The sequence below is a fragment of the Salvelinus fontinalis genome, chromosome 22 (genome assembly GCF_029448725.1).
Source record: "Salvelinus fontinalis isolate EN_2023a chromosome 22, ASM2944872v1, whole genome shotgun sequence".
Classification (NCBI taxonomy): Eukaryota; Metazoa; Chordata; class Actinopteri; order Salmoniformes; family Salmonidae; genus Salvelinus; species Salvelinus fontinalis.
In genome coordinates this window covers 13990393-14006743 of record NC_074686.1, presented here as the reverse complement: position 1 = coordinate 14006743, position 16351 = coordinate 13990393, and the positions used below count along the sequence as shown (strand labels likewise).

The 16351-nt window shown below is 47.0% G+C and overlaps 1 protein-coding gene across 22 annotated transcripts in view; it reads left to right on the top strand.

Moving 5' to 3' along the window:
• Positions 1 to 6558: 6558 nt before the first annotated feature.
• Positions 6559 to 16351, top strand: part of clasp2 (cytoplasmic linker associated protein 2) — a 112972-nt gene continuing 103179 nt past the window's right edge. For 18 of the 22 annotated variants that reach the window (XM_055876564.1, XM_055876557.1, XM_055876560.1 and 15 more), the window contains exons 1-3: positions 6559 to 7480; positions 12024 to 12102; positions 14654 to 14757. In XM_055876564.1, coding sequence (XP_055732539.1) covers positions 7283 to 7480; positions 12024 to 12102; positions 14654 to 14757 — 381 coding nt within the window. In that variant the 5' untranslated portion in view covers positions 6559 to 7282. The remainder of the gene's footprint in view (positions 7481 to 12023; positions 12103 to 14653; positions 14758 to 16351) is intronic. The other 4 variants (XM_055876572.1, XM_055876574.1, XM_055876571.1 and 1 more) reach the window with 1 other exon arrangement.

Here is a 16351-nt window from a genome sequence, read left to right as displayed (position 1 = left end):
TTCCAGACCCCTCCTCTCCAACATTACCCTTCCCTTCCAGACCCCTCCTCTCCAACATTACCCTTCCCTTCCAGACCCCTCTCCAACATTACCCTTCCCTTCCAGACCCCTCTCCAACATTACCCTTCCCTTCCAGACCCCTCTCCAACATTACCCTTCCCTTCCAGACCCCTCTCCAACATTACCCTTCCCTTCCAGACCCCTCCTCTCCAACATTACCCTTCCCTTCCAGACCCCTCCTCTCCAACATTACCCTTCCCTTCCAGACCCCTCCTCTCCAACATTACCCTTCCCTTCCAGACCCCTCCTCTCCAACATTACCCTTCCCTTCCAGACCACTCCTCTCCAACATTACCCTCCCCTTCCAGACCACTCCTCTCCAACATTACCCTCTCCTTCCAGACCCCTCCTCTCCAACACTATCCTTCCCTTCCAGACCCCTCCTCTCCAACACTATCCTTCCCTTCCAGACCCCTCCTCTCCAACACTATCCTCCCCTTCCAGAACCCTCCTCTCCAACATTACCCTCCCCTTCCAGACCCCTCCTCTCCGACACTATCCTTCCCTTCCAGACCCCTCCTCTCCGACACTATCCTTCCCTTCCAGACCCCTCCTCTCCGACACTATCCTTCCCTTCCAGACCCCTCCTCTCCGACACTATCCTTCCCTTCCAGACCCCTCCTCTCCAATACTATCCTTCCCTTCCAGACCCCTCCTCTCCAACACTATCCTTCCCTTCCAGACCCCTCCTCTCCAACATTACCCTTCCCTTCCAGAACCCTCCTCTCCGACATTACCCTCCCCTTCCAGACCCCTCCTCTCCGACACTATCCTTCCCTTCCAGACCCCTCCTCTCCGACACTATCCTTCCCTTCCAGACCCCTCCTCTCCGACACTATCCTTCCCTTCCAGAACCCTCCTCTCCGACATTACCCTTCCCTTCCAGAACCCTCCTCTCCAACATTACCCTCCCCTTCCAGACCCCTCCAACACTATCCTTCCCTTCCAGACCCCTCCTCTCCAACATTACTCTCCCCTTCCAGAACCCTCCTCTCCAACACTATCCTCCCCTTCCAGAACCCTCCTCTCCAACATTACCCTCCCCTTCCAGACCCCTCCTCTCCAACACTATCCTTCCCTTCCAGACCCCTCCTCTCCAACACTATCCTTCCCTTCCAGACCCCTCCTCTCCAACACTATCCTTCCCTTCCAGACCCCTCCTCTCCAACACTATCCTTCCCTTCCAGACCCCTCCTCTCCAACACTATCCTTCCCTTCCAGACCCCTCCTCTCCAACACTATCCTCCCCTTCCAAGACCCCTCCTCTCCAACACTATCCTTCCCTTCCAGACCCCTCCTCTCCAACACTATCCTTCCCTTCCAGACCCCTCCTCTCCAACACTATCCTCCCCTTCCAGACCCCTCCTCTCCAGCACTATCCTTCCCTTCCAGAACCCTCCTCTCCAACACTATCCTCCCCTTCCAGAACCCTCCTCTCCAACATTACCCTCCCCTTCCAGACCCCTCCTCTCCAACACTATCCTTCCCTTCCAGACCCCTCCTCTCCAACACTATCCTTCCCTTCCAGACCCCTCCTCTCCAACACTATCCTTCCCTTCCAGACCCCTCCTCTCCAACATTACCCTCCCCTTCCAGACCCCTCCTCTCCAACACTATCCTTCCCTTCCAGAACCCTCCTCTCCAACATTATCCTTCCCTTCCAGAACCCTCCTCTCCAACATTACCCTCCCCTTCCAGACCCCTCTTCTCCAACATTACCCTTCCCTTCCAGACCCCTCCTCTCTAACATTACCCTCCCCTTCCAGACCCCTCCTCTCCAACATTACCCTTCCCTTCCAGACCTCTCCAACATTACCCTTCCCTTCCAGACCCCTCCTCTCCAACATTACCCTTCCCTTCCAGACCCCTCCTCTCCAACACTTGGACTAGAGGATGAGCGGGGATGATCCTAAAGAGGCAGAAGTCTACAACCCACAAAATGGTGGACAGTGTTATTCAGGAAGGTGCAATGGTACAGAACGTGTACATAGGAGTACAGACGTGACAACGAGCATTGGTAATCATGTCAACTCCATACGTTACATTTCTATCTGCCAAGTTTTAACCGTCTTGCCCTTCTCACCACACCTCTGGACAACGCATCACTCTGGGTGGACTTCATCTCAACCAATCACACGCCACCTCTGTGTGACCGTGCTGTAAGTCAACCTGCTTCGACCAATGGACACCCAGCCTGTGAACGCCAAAAGGAGGATTCTGGCAAGTGTAGTGATTCTGGGTATGAGCAGATAGGATGCTGGGATAGCTCTCTGAAACTCGTATCTACGGAGTGGACACCACTAAACCCCGCCCATCCAGGTGCAAACGGAAAACCAGTACAAAACTGAACATTTGATGTTTTTTCTGAGAACTTGCCATTTGAGACTCAGTTTTTGTTTGTAAAGAGAATGTTTTGCAATGATGGCAAAAAAATAATTACAAAATGGCAACTCCCCTTCGGATTGGAGTTGGCCAGTAACACATTTTTATTTTTATTTTACCTTTTTTTTCCAGTGCTTATTGTAATTGTCCATGCTTGTCTATCCAGAGAGGGAGATTAGATCTGTGTATCTCTCCTTTTGAAAATAATGAAAGCAAACTGTTACTGTTGGACAGAAATGGACTGTCTCTGTCAGAAGCACAGCATCTGATGACATCAAGTTGTTTTTGTATGCTACATCACTGGAACATGTGTACTCAGGGCCGCTTGTGCACTGTGTGACTGTGGAACACACAGGCCTGGTTCCAAGCTGACCACTAGCCCCTTGACCACTGAGCAACTCCTGAGTCCCCCTCAATGAAATGAAAGCGAGAGGTTTGAGTCTAAGTGACGATCATGCGTATTAAAAAATAAATACATCTGGAGCAGTGGAAACAAGCAGCATGGCAGATACTTCACACAGTCTACAGGATGGAGATCGAGGGCAAGGTTACTGTTAATTACACTGTATTTTCAGATGTTCAAGGGAGAGTTAAGAAGTGGGCCTTGAGGTCTGGGGCTAATGGAAGGTCGTCAGTGCTAGAGATCAATTTGAGGGCAAGGTATAGCTATGTTACTGCTATGTTACCTACCATGACCGTTCTTATCCCCGGTGTTCCCAGGGATAAGGGGTCAGGGCTAGGGGCCAGTGGTGGGTTTGGGATGAGGCCTGTCAGTGTGTAAAGTCTCTGACAGACAGAGGTGTATCGTATATAATATGGGTGTTTGACTCAGATGCTGCTGGTGCTGAGTTGTGAAGCTGACTGACCTCCAGGGTTGGAGTCAATTCCTTTTCAAAAATGGAATTGATCCCAACCCTGCTGAACTCACTACATGGCAGTGATACTAACAGCCTCTCTTTGACAGATGGTCTAACAGGAGTTTTATGTTGAAGAAAATAAATAATGAATAAATAAATATAACATAAATAAAAGTAACATAGTTAATGTGCTCTGATTTTCTCTACAGTGGAATTTGTTCGTGTGTGTAATCCTCACCCTGACCAGCAGATGTCGCTGGCGAGCCGTGTAGGTTGATCAAGGTTTGAGATGCTCGCCCAAATCTGGACCCCATCAACAATATCTTATATATTCTTTATGTGCAGGTCATTTTACTTTGAGAAAATATAAGTATGATTATTTTCATCCAAGCTGCAATAAGGATCAAATGTATTAAAACCTCCAACTTCCATATATTTCCTTTTAAAATGAGGATATGGTTTAATATCCTTTACCAGTAAGTGGACAAATGATCAACTGTAAAATTATTACTTTAGGGATATACCTATGGGATAGACCTACCACAATCTGATCATCTCTATGAAATAGCCCTAAGCAGCAGTGATATTACCGCAGTTTCCACATTTAGATAAAGTGATGGAGGGGTTGTTACTTAGCTTGCCCTGGCATGGAGCATACTTCCCTCCTCAAATAAGATTCAACTTTTATAAAGCTATTCATATGTTTCGTTTCTGTCCAGATATTGCAGTTAATTGGTGATGTCTTCTCGCTTATGAATAAGTAACGGGACTGGGGATTTTCCGTCAGGCAGTAAACTGGATAGTTGTGCGCAGTGCTGAAAAAGCAGGGTTGCCAGTTTGGAGAAAATGTACATATGGGGGTAGAACGTGAGGGTCTTGGTATCCATGTTGGGGAATTTGATGAGATGGGAGATGTATATTTAAAGGTTGGATGTGTTCGATAAAGTAACACAAGGGCTGTAAGGGGAAAAAATTGCTAGGACGGTTTAATTTAAATTGCCTCTGGTGCAACTCAAATCTGCATGATAGTTGCAGTGGATGTACTGTGTGTGTGTGTGTGTGTGCTCAAGTGTCTTTTGCATGACAAGACTATGTTAGCCCGCTGATCTAAAGCCTAGGGAAATAAAACCTAATGCTGTTCAAATGCAATTTAAGCCAATGTATGCCCTTTGATTTTTGAAGAATATTGAATAATATTTAATGAGCTTACAATTTATTTATTTTTAAACTAAGCACCTATTGTTCCATTGGTAGCGTTTTTTGCTGTCATATTAGACAATAAGCTACAACAAACAACAATTTTAAATATTTAATTACAAAAGTAAAACTCCTTGACCACAACAGAGTACTACTTAACATACACTATATATACAAAAGTATGTGGACACCCCTTCAAATTAGTGGTTTTGGCTATTTCTGTTGCTGACAGGTGTATAAAATCGAGCACACAGCCATGCAATCTCCATTGACAAACATTGACAGTAGAATGGCCTTACTGAAGAGCTCAGTGACTTTCAACGTGGCACCGTCATAGGATGACACCTTTCTAACAAGTCAGTTTGGCTAGAGCTGCCCCAGTCAACTGTAATTGCTGTTATTGTGAAGTGGAAAAGTCTAGGAGCAACAACGGCTCAGCCGCGAAGTGGTAGGCCACACAAGCTCACAGAACGGGACCTCCAAGTGCTGAAGTTCGTAGTCTGTAAAAATCGTCTGTCCTCGGCTGCAACACTCACTCCCGAGTTCCAAACTGTCTCTGGAAGCAAAGTCAACACAATAACTGTTCGTAGGGAGCGTCATGAAATGGGTTTCCATGGCCGAGCAGCCGCACAAGCCTAAGATCACCATGCGCAATGCCAAACGTCTGCTGGAGTGGTGTAAGGCTATTGGACTATGGCGCAGTGGAAACATGTTCTCTGGAGTGATGAATCACTCTTCACCATCTGGCAGTCCAACGGACGAATCTGGGTTTGATGGATGCCAGGAAACGCTACCTGCCCCAATGCATAGTGCCAACTGTAAAGTTTGGTGGAGGAGGAATAAGGGTCTGGGGCTGTTTTTCATGGTTCGGGCTAGACCCCTTAGTTCCAGTGAAGGGAAATCTTAAAGCTACAGCATACAATGACATTCTAGACGATTCTGTGCTTCCAACTTTGTGGCAACAGTTTGGGGAAAACCATTTCCTGTTTCAGCATGACAATGCCCCCGTGCACAAAGCGAGGTCCATACAGAAATGGTTTGTCGAGATCAATGTGGAAGAACTTGACTGGCCTGCACAGAGCCCTGACCTCAACTCCATCGAACACCTTTGGGATGAATTGGAACGTAGACTGCGAGCCAGGCCTACTCGATCAACATCAGTCCCGAACTCACTAATGCTCTTGTGGCTGAATGGAAGCAAGTCCCTGAAGCAATGTAGGAACATCAAGTGGAAAGCCATCCCAGAGGAGTGGAGTCTGTTATAGCAGCAAAGGGGGGGACCAACTCCATATTGATGCTCAGGATTTTGGAATGAGATGTTTGTCATGTAGTGTAAGGTAGCTACTGCATGTGCACATTTTCCAGACTGCAGCTGAGTTAGCCCTTGGTCATGACTCTCAGGTCCATCACATTACACACGAGTTGTTGGAAGAAGGCGGCTTCTGTAGGGGGGGTTCTGTTAAGAGCCACAACGCTTGGTCTGAACATTAATATTCATTGCTTGTGGTGTGGTTTTGGAAGCACAAGGAACTTATCTTTCATATCAGTGAGAAATAATAATAATAATAATAAAAAAGGTTAAATTGATACACACCTTTTTATAGTTTAACAGGCTCAAACAGTAAGTGTGTATTTAGCATCTTTGAAATGATTTTGATGTGATATAGTAAAGTATAAGTGTTTATGTTTCTATAGCCGTATCACAATTGAGAATCAATTCACGTTTAGTTGGAATATTTGGCTGTTTTGGCTTCCAGAACCAATTTGCCCTTTAAACAGAACATGTAAGGTCCTTGGACTAATTAACATTAGGCTCCAATAGTCCAGTATTGGGCTACACCTGAGTATGACATTTACATTTTAATGATGAGGAACATCTGAGAAAACAGCTTCAAATATTAATAATTTTCATGCAACACGTAGACAAAATTAAGTATACAGCAGTTATTTTTTGTGCCAAGAAAGAGACATGAGAAATATTTCAAAGTAAACAGAGTAATGTGCAGAATAATAAATTCCTGGCAACCCTGCGAAGGACCCATCGGCCTTCGTCGTCTGCTCCTACTAGTCAACTGCAGTCACCGGCTTGGCGCTGGCTTTCAGCGGGGGAGGGTTTAGCTAGACAGTTTAGCAGGGGCGATTATTCCCGGATTAAAAGTAGGCAGGAACTGTGGGTGGAAGGCTGAAACACTGTTCTCGAAGTTTTGGCGCAACTTTATTTTCAAGGATTCGACAACACATCTCCCTGGAGAGGTTTTTTAACCCATGGAATACATAAATGAAACGAAACTAGGCGTCAGGCCTGTGACCAACTAGCTAACTGTTAGTTTAGCTAACGTTGCTTTCCACATCTCGCTATCCACTAGGTGTTGCCATCGTGCGTGACTAACTTCGTTAGCTTAGCTACTAGGAGCTTTATTGTGTTGTGGATTGATACAGACCCGGTTAGTTTTACTGCAAATTTGTTTTATTTTTCAAAACTTTTAGAAAGTTATTGCTAACTAGTTATCCGAGAGCAACATTCTCTATCCTTCGCTGAAATCAAAGTTGAGCAGTGTGTGTTTTGGACAAAGTGATTGCGCTAGCCAAGCTAATTTGACAGGCGTTTGTTTTTTTGTTGATCAAACGTCAAATAGCGGTCACCCAAGCGTCCAGGCAACTGTCATCCGCTCAGAAGAAAGGGGTCACCGACCGGAACGAACCTTTTTCCACACCCAACCCACCAGGACCCCCTGTAGTCTGCGGCTGGCCCCAGAAGGAGCTGGCCACACGGCACTGCCTGCCCAATGGAGGAACATGACAACATGGATTATTTTTACCAGCAGGTCCTGCAGAAAGACGTTACCCGCAGGCTGCAGATCGGGCAGGACCTCATAGACTACCTGAACGACCCGCAGAGGTCCTCCGATGTGGAGCAAGACAAACCACGGCTGGATAAAACTGTAGATGAGCTGACGGGATGGGTCAACTCCAGCAACTACAAGGTGAAAGACCGCAGCGCATTGTCCCCCAATCTATCCTGTTGTTGGTCATCGTTGACTAACTAGTTACTTTGAGAGAAATGTTTGTGGTGATAGGATGTAGACAGGGAGTATATACTGTAGGGATAACTAGCCAGGGGTGATTATCAGTGTGGGGACAATAGCTAGCTAGGAAGTTGGATAGTTACTCATTGGATAACGAACTGTCACCGCAGTCTCGCTGTAACGGATACAGGTAACTGCCAAAATAAAGGAAACGCCAACGTAGAGTCTTAATAGGGCGTTGGGCCACCAAGAGCCGCCGGAACAGTTTTAATGCGCCTGGACATAGATTCTACAAGTGTCTGGAATTATCCTCCATGATAATTTCCATCATTTGGTGTTTCGTTGACTGAGGCAACCCCCCCCCCTTCCCTATAAACCCCCTATAATCCTTTGAGTTCTCTGCTCGTCATGGTAGCAAAATAATGAGCAACTGGGCATTTTCCACATGACCCTGAGTATGATGGAATGTTAATTGCTTAATTATCTCAGGAACTACTCCTGCTTTCAATATAATTTGTATCCCTGATTTTCTCAAGTGTTTCCTTTATTTTGGCAGTTACCTGTATTTTCGAGATGTAATTTTAACAAATTGAGCTGATCTGATTCAAACAGCCCAATTATGTCCTCCAAACTAGGCCTGAAGTTTAAACGGGTTACATTTTCTTATCTTTTGAATGGAAAATAATAGCTAACTAGCTAACTGCTAACCATCCACGATTGTTCAGCCAGTTAGCTAGAATAAACAGCTAATAATCTAGTACTAATACATTTAATATAAGTGATATGTTATCTTGTGACTCTCAATGTGATGGGATTGAGTTCGAGATCCTTCAGTTTTTGGTTGTTTTCCTAGCCCAGACAGACAGGTAGTAGTGGGCTGTGTGTATGCTTGGAGGAGGACCCCATTGTCAGAGGAGCACCCAGACTAGAGCAGAAGATGGGGGAGGGGTCGGCACCCATTGTGTGTGTCAATTAGAGAGTTCGTTTTGCATGGCCCACTGACCCGGGTGGGCGGAGTTTGAAAGTTTTAGACGTTTCCATTGGTCCTTAAGTTAGATCTCCACACACCCGGGGCACCGGTCCATGCGAAACGAACTGGCTCAGTATGTCATATCGGTATCTGTGGAAAATGCTGGAATTTGGCCCATGTTTTCTTTGCTAAGTTATCTCCTAAACCCAGACAGTTATGTCTGAACCATGGAACGAATCCCTGCAGCAGACACAGAAGGTGATGTTTGTTACATTCAACTGCAGGGTGAAACTAGTTCAGTATAGCTGATTCTTTACCTTCCCTGATATAACACCAGAGTTTAAGCCCATGGAAAGTCTCAGGCTGGACCGGGCTGAGAAAGGTCACGACTTTCCAGAGGAGTCAGTGAAATAAAACTGAAATCAGCTCAAAGTATCGTATTATTTCCCTTAGGGTTATATATTTATTATAAGAGGATGACATAGTTTGACAGAAACACAGATGTGACATCAGCAGGATAATCACTTTGACCATAGTGTGATTGAGTTAGTTATATGAGCCTGGTCCAGTTACAACTGAACTCCCTGTCCTCTAGCGAGCTCCTTCGGTGTGTACAGTACATGTCTATATTCACACAGCATCTCAAAGGAACACATCTAGAATCAGGTCCCACCTGTCCTTATATATTTTTTATTCATCATGATTTTACCCTGCTCTCCAAATTAGAGATCCTAATTGGCCGAGAGGAGAGAAGGGGAGCGGCCGGCTGCTGTGAAGATGCTGAGTCAGCCCAGATGAGCTAGATGGAGGGAGGACAGGAGAGAGAGACCGGGATTTAGATGGAGGGCGACTGCAGATAGGATTGGGATTCAGGAATAGCAAACGCGAGTGCAGGAGACAGGGGGATTTGATGCAGAGTAAGAAAGGAGGAGAGGTTGGAGAGAGGGCAAGAGTGATGGAGTCAGAGACGGGATGTGTAAAGCCCCAGACAGACTGAGACTCACTCAGAGAGCTGCTGTACAGAGGAGAGTTGTAATGTTTTGTATTTAACTAGGCAGTTTAGAAGACATTTTTATTTACAATGACGGCCTCCTGCTGGGACGGGGACGGCGTTAAAAATATAGGACAAACACACACATCACGACAAGAGACAACACTACATAAAGAGAGGCCTAAGACAACAACAGCATGGCAGCAACACATAAAAACATAGCTTGGTAGCAACACATGACAACAACACGGCAGCAGCACAAAACATGGTACAGACAACAGCACAAAACATGGTACAGACAACAGCACAAAACATGGTACAGACAACAGCACAAAACATGGTACAGACAACAGCACAAAACATGGTACAGACAACAGCACAAAACATGGTACAGACAACAGCACAAAACATGGTACAGACAACAGCACAAAACATGGTACAGACAACAGCACAAAACATGGTACAGACAACAGCACAAAACATGGTACAGACAACAGCACAAAACATGGTACAGACAACAGCACAAAACATGGTACAGACAACAGCACAAAACATGGTACAGACAACAGCACAAAACATGGTACAGACAACAGCACAAAACATGGTACAGACAACAGCACAAAACATGGTACAGACAACAGCACAAAACATGGTACAGACAACAGCACAAAACATGGTACAGACAACAGCACAAAACATGGTACAGACAACAGCACAAAACATGGTACAGACAACAGCACAAAACATGGTACAGACAACAGCACAAAGGGCAAGAAGGTAGAGACAATGTTGCTGGTTCCTTTTTTATTTATGGACTAAATATCTCTCTCCTTTCTCTCTCTTTCTCCCTCTTCCTCCCTCTTCCTCTCTCTCAAACACACTGCAGCAAATTCTCCTCATGCTCATTCACATAACAGGAAGGCCATTCCCTCTGCCACAGGCACGCTCCACAGCAGCCACATTAATATTGCAGACTGCCTTATCTGCGCTCTCTGAATGTTTTAGAGCTGCTCATCCACTGGCTTTGAACCCAGGTTATCTGCACTCTACTAAACTTACCCTGCTGAGCTAAAGCCTGGGATAGTGTTTAGGTCTCAGACAATGTGAGAATCTCAATTGTATACCCCTGGTGTCCCCTCTCCTCGCCTCCTTCTCAAAACCCATTGGAGGAGAAGGTCAGAGGGATCCCAGTCCTCTGAACATGGTCAGAAAGGGATTCCCCTTCTCAGATGGAGGCCGGGCTTTTCCTCTGGTTGGGACGGCTGGACTGACAGTTGACCAGGCAGTTTAGGTAAAGATGCTACTTCATCTTTATTGTGTGTTTCTGCGAGGTCAGCTAGACAACACAGTGAGTCATGAACCCAGGCTGAGGTTTGAGGTGTTGTTTTCAGTGTGTTAGTATCAGAGGGGCCTGAGAATACCTGAGTGGACATATGGTCCTCTCTTCCCCTTCTCTTCCTCCCTCTAGTCACAGTGAGTGTGTTCACTGCTCAGCTAGCCTGCTGACTTCCCCCACTGTCACCCCCAGGTAAACTCACACACATACACAGCCCCCTCAATCGCTCTCAACCCCTTCAGTGGAGCTGCCATATGGCTGGGAGGGAGGAGGGAGGGGGTGTCTTCTCTCTGTCCTTTGTCCTCCCTTCTCTCTCTTCTCTGTCCTCTCTTCTCTCCTCTGTCCTCTCTTCTCTCTCCTCTGTCCTCCCTACTCTCTCCTCTCTACTCTCTACTCTCTCCTCCCCCCTCCCTACTCTCTCTTCTCTCTCCTTTCCTCTCTTCTGTCTTCTCCTCCCTCTCTTCTGTCTTCTCTTCCTTCTCTTCTGTCTCCTTTGTCCTCTCTTCTCTCTCCTTCTCTCTTCCCTGTCTTCTTCTCGCTCTCCTCTGTCCTCCCTTTTCTCTCTCTTCTGTCCTCTCTTCTCTGTCCTTTCTTCTCTCTCTTCTCTGTCTTCCTCCTCAGACCTCTGGACCTGGTCCAACATATGATGTCATGGCGCCTTTGGTCTCAATACTCCGCAAGAGCATAAACTGAGACATATGATAGAACTCCCTCTTTCTCTCTCTCTCCCTCATCCTCCCGCTCCCTTTTTCTCTCCCTCCCTCTTTCTCTCTCTCCCTCATCCTCTCTCCCTCCCTTTTTCTCTACCTCCCTCTTGCTCTCCCTCCCTCCCTCTGTCTGTAGTTACCTGGCTCCTCTCAATCTGTTTGACTAAAATAGGGAATAACAGCAGTCAGGATCTCTCTCTCTGGGACAGGGGGAATATTTTTACAGATTTTCTCTGGAATGTTGTGCTTCCATCGTGGTCTGCCAACATAAGCATTCCAGGCGCACAGCTCCCTCTGCATGAGATCAGATCCAAATCTCTCTCTCTCACAGACCCACACACTGGAAAACTAGACTACAGAGAGAGACACAACTTTAACTTTGATCTGTGTGTGTGTGTGTGTGTGTGTGTGTGTGTGTGTGTGTGTGTGTGTGTGTGTGTGTGTGTGTGTCTTTGTGTCACCCCGTGTTGACAGTATTGTGTTTGTCTGTCCTGTAGGTGGCGTTGTTGGGGATATACATTGCCGGTGCGTTTGTCGATCGCTTGGGGGAGCGCTTCAGAGGATACCTGGGAACAGGTGAGATGCTTACATTCCTCTACCTCTTCTCTCTTTCTTTTTCTCTCCCCTGATTCATCCTCTTTTCTATATTTAGGCTGCAAATCGTCTGGCTTACTGTAGGACCAACCCACCTAACCCCCTCACACACACCCTACAGCCCTGATGGACTGCCCTGCTATCTGTCTTTGGTGTGTGGTGTACTTATATAACTCTGTCCTGTCAGACCGCTGCCGCAGATGCCACCAGTTGTCATTGTCACCCAGGCTGGCCACACACACACACACACACAGTCTAGCTCTAGGAGGAGAGGCTGTCAGACTCCAAAGGGAAAACGACCCTCTGTGATTTTAACTGAGCCCAACTGAAAACACACACACTCCTCTCCTCTCTATGGTGTGTGTGTGTAATGTCCTTAATGGAAAAGTTTAGTCTAATATCTCTATTGGCGTTCAGGGCAAAAATATCCTCTAGACAAGCTCTATCGTCCTCTGGCTCTATCGTCCTCTGGCTCTATCGTCCTCTGGCTCTATCGTCCTCTGGCTCTATCGTCCTCTGGCTCTATCGTCCTCTGGCTCTAGTCCTCTCTCTACAAACACAGAGGAGAGTGAGATGAGATCATAGTGATTAATGAGGGACATTAGTGATCTACACAGAACTGACTCACTCCTCACTCGCTGTGTGTTGTGTATTCCTGTCTCTCGTTGATGATGGGCTGTGGCCATCTTGTCCAGCGTTGTGAGGAGTGTTTGTGTCCAGTGTTCAGAAGAAGTGAAACCTCAGTCCTCTAATGCAACAATTGCCTCAGTTTAAAGAGCTAAAATGACAATGAATGAAAGATGAGTTTTCTGGTGAATACCACATTGAACTCGCACATATATTCACTATGTGTGTGTTTGATGCTAACATCAGATGATGACGTGTGTCCGTCTCGGCAACAATGCCCCCTGACGCTGTGTGCTGGACCCGTATTGCCCCTGTTGCCTAGGAAACCAGCTGTGGTAGCAACAACCCACCACACACACACCACACACACACACACACACACACACACACACACACACACACACACACACACACACACAGGCATTCCTCCCAAAAAACATCAGCGGGGGAGTGACATGGTGATGTCATCCTACAGCAACCTTCCTCGCCCTCGATGTGTGTGCGCGTGTGTTTGAGGTTCGAAGGGGGAATCTGTGGATTGCATAAAACGGTAGCAGAGAAACTAGTGCCTCTAAGGAAAATCTTAACTCCATCTGGTCCAAGCTCTGTTTCCTCTCTGTCTGTCTGTCTGGTTCAAGCTCTGTTTCCCCTCTGTCTGTCTGTCTGGTCCAAGATCTGTTTCCTCTCTGTCTGTCTGTCTGATCCAAGCTCTGTTTCCTCTCTGTCTGTCTGGTCCAAGCTCTGTTTCCTGTCTGTCTGTCTGGTCCAAGATCTGTTTCCTCTCTGTCTGTCTGTCTGGTCCAAGATCTGTTTCCTCTCTGTCTGTGTGTCTGGTCCAAGATCTGTTTCCTCTCTGTCTGTCTGTCTGGTCCAAGCTCTGTTTCCTCTCTGTCTGTCTGTCTGGTCCAAGCTCTGTTTCCTCTCTGTTTGTCTGTCTGGTCCAAGCTCTGTTTCCTCTCTGTCTGTCTGTCTGGTCCAAGCTCTGTTTCCTCTCTGTCTGTCTGTCTGGTCCAAGATCTGTTTCCTCTCTGTCTGTCTGTCTGGTCCAAGATCCGTTTTCCTCTCTGTCTGTCTGTCTGGTCCAAGATCTGTTTCCTCTCTGTCTGTCTGTCTGGTCCAAGGACTGTTTCCTCTCTGTCTGTCTGTCTGGTTCAATCTCTGTTTCCTCTCTGTCTGTCTGTCTGGTCCAAGCTCTGTTTCCTCTCTGTCTGTCTGTCTGGTCCAAGCTCTGTTTCCTCTCTGTCTGTCTGTCTGGTCCAAGCTATGTTTCCCCTCTGTCTGTCTGTCTGGTCCAAGATCTTTTTCCTCTCTGTCTGTCTGTCTGGTCCAAGCTCTGTTTCCTCTCTGTCTGTCTGTCTGGTCCAAGCTCTGTTTCCCCTCTGTCTGTCTGTCTGGTCCAAGCTCTGTTTCCTCTCTGTCTGTCTGTCTGGTCCAAGCTCTGTTTCCTCTCTGTCTGTCTGTCTGGTCCAAACTCCGTTTCCTGTCTGTCTGGTCCAAACTCTGTTTCCTCTCCGTCTCTCTGCTAGCAGACAACTGTGTGAACTCGACAGTAACCCTGTCCCATAGAGACCCACTGTCTAATTTATTCTGTCTAGTAGCCTCTGTATCCCCAATGTCTCATTATGGATTCAAGTCAAGTTTTCCAATATGACATTTGAATGTCTCTGTGTGAGTAAGTGTGTGTGATTGACCTGTGATTTGTGACATTGTTGTTTTCTTAAACAAGTCCACTAGGGGGCACTAAGGTCTGGTGTCTTTCCGTGTGTGTGTGTGTGTGTGTGTGTGTGTGTGTGTGTGTGCGTGTGTGTGTGTGTGTGTGTGTGTGTGTGTGTGTGTGTGTGTGCGCGTGTGCATAATAAAGGGTACATGGTTATGTATTATATTATGTGCTGACATCTCTCTACAGTGGTCCCTGCGCTAGTGGACCGGTTGGGGGACAGTAAGGACCAGGTCAGAGAACAGAGTCAGACTGTCATCCTCCGCTGTATGGAAGTCACAGCATCGCCTATGGTGAGACCTGCACGTCATATACACACAGCATCGCCTATGGTGAGACATGCACGTCATATACACACAGCATCGCCTATGGTGAGACATGCACGTCATATACACACAGCATCGCCTATGGTGAGACATGCACGTCATATACACACAGCATCGCCTATGGTGAGACATGCACGTCATATACACACAGCATCGCCTATGGTGAGACATGCACGTCATATACATACAGCATCGCCTATGGTGAGACATGCACGTCATATACACACAGCATCGCCTATGGTGAGACATGCACGTCATATACATACAGCATCGCCTATGGTGAGACATGCACGTCATATACATACAGCATCGCCTATGGTGAGACATGCACGTCATATACACACAGCATCGCCTATGGTGAGACATGCACGTCATATACACACAGCATCGCCTATGGTGAGACATGCACGTCATATACACAGCATCGCCTATGGTGAGACATGCACGTCATATACATACAGCATCGCCTATGGTGAGACATGCACGTCATATACACAGCATCGCCTATGGTGAGACATGCACGTCATATACACACAGCATCGCCTATGGTGAGACATGCACGTCATATACATACAGCATCGCCTATGGTGAGACATGCACGTCATATACACACAGCTTCGCCTATGGTGAGACATGCACGTCATATACACAGCATCGCCTATGGTGAGACATGCACGTCATATACACACAGCATCGCCTATGGTGAGACATGCACGTCATATACACAGCATCGCCTATGGTGAGACCTGCACGTCATATACATACAGCATCGCCTATGGTGAGACCTGCACGTCATATACATACAGCATCGCCTATGGTGAGACATGCACGTCATATACACACAGCATCGCCTATGGTGAGACATGCACGTCATATACATACAGCATCGCCTATGGTGAGACATGCACGTCATATACACACAGCATCGCCTATGGTGAGACATGCACGTCATATACATACAGCATCGCCTATGGTGAGACATGCACGTCATATACACACAGCATCGCCTATGGTGAGACATGCACGTCATATACATACAGCATCTCCTATGGTGAGACCTGCACGTCATATACACACAGCATCTCCTATGGTGAGACCTGCACGTCATACACACAGCATCGCCTATGGTGAGACATGCACGTCATATACATACAGCATCGCCTATGGTGAGACATGCACGTCATACACACAGCATCGCCTATGGTGAGACATGCACGTCATATACATACAGCATCGCCTATGGTGAGACCTGCACGTCATATACACACAGCATCGCCTATGGTGAGACCTGCACATCATACACACAGCATCGCTTATGGTGAGACCTGCACGTCATATACATACAGCATCGCCTATGGTGAGACCTGCACATCATACACACAGCATCGCCTATGGTGAGACATGCACGTCATATACATACAGCATCGCCTATGGTGAGACCTGCACGTCATATACACACAGCATCGCCTATGGTGAGACCTGCACATCATACACACAGCATCGCCTATGGTGAGACCTGCACGTCATATACATACAGCATCGCCTATGGTGAGACCTGCAC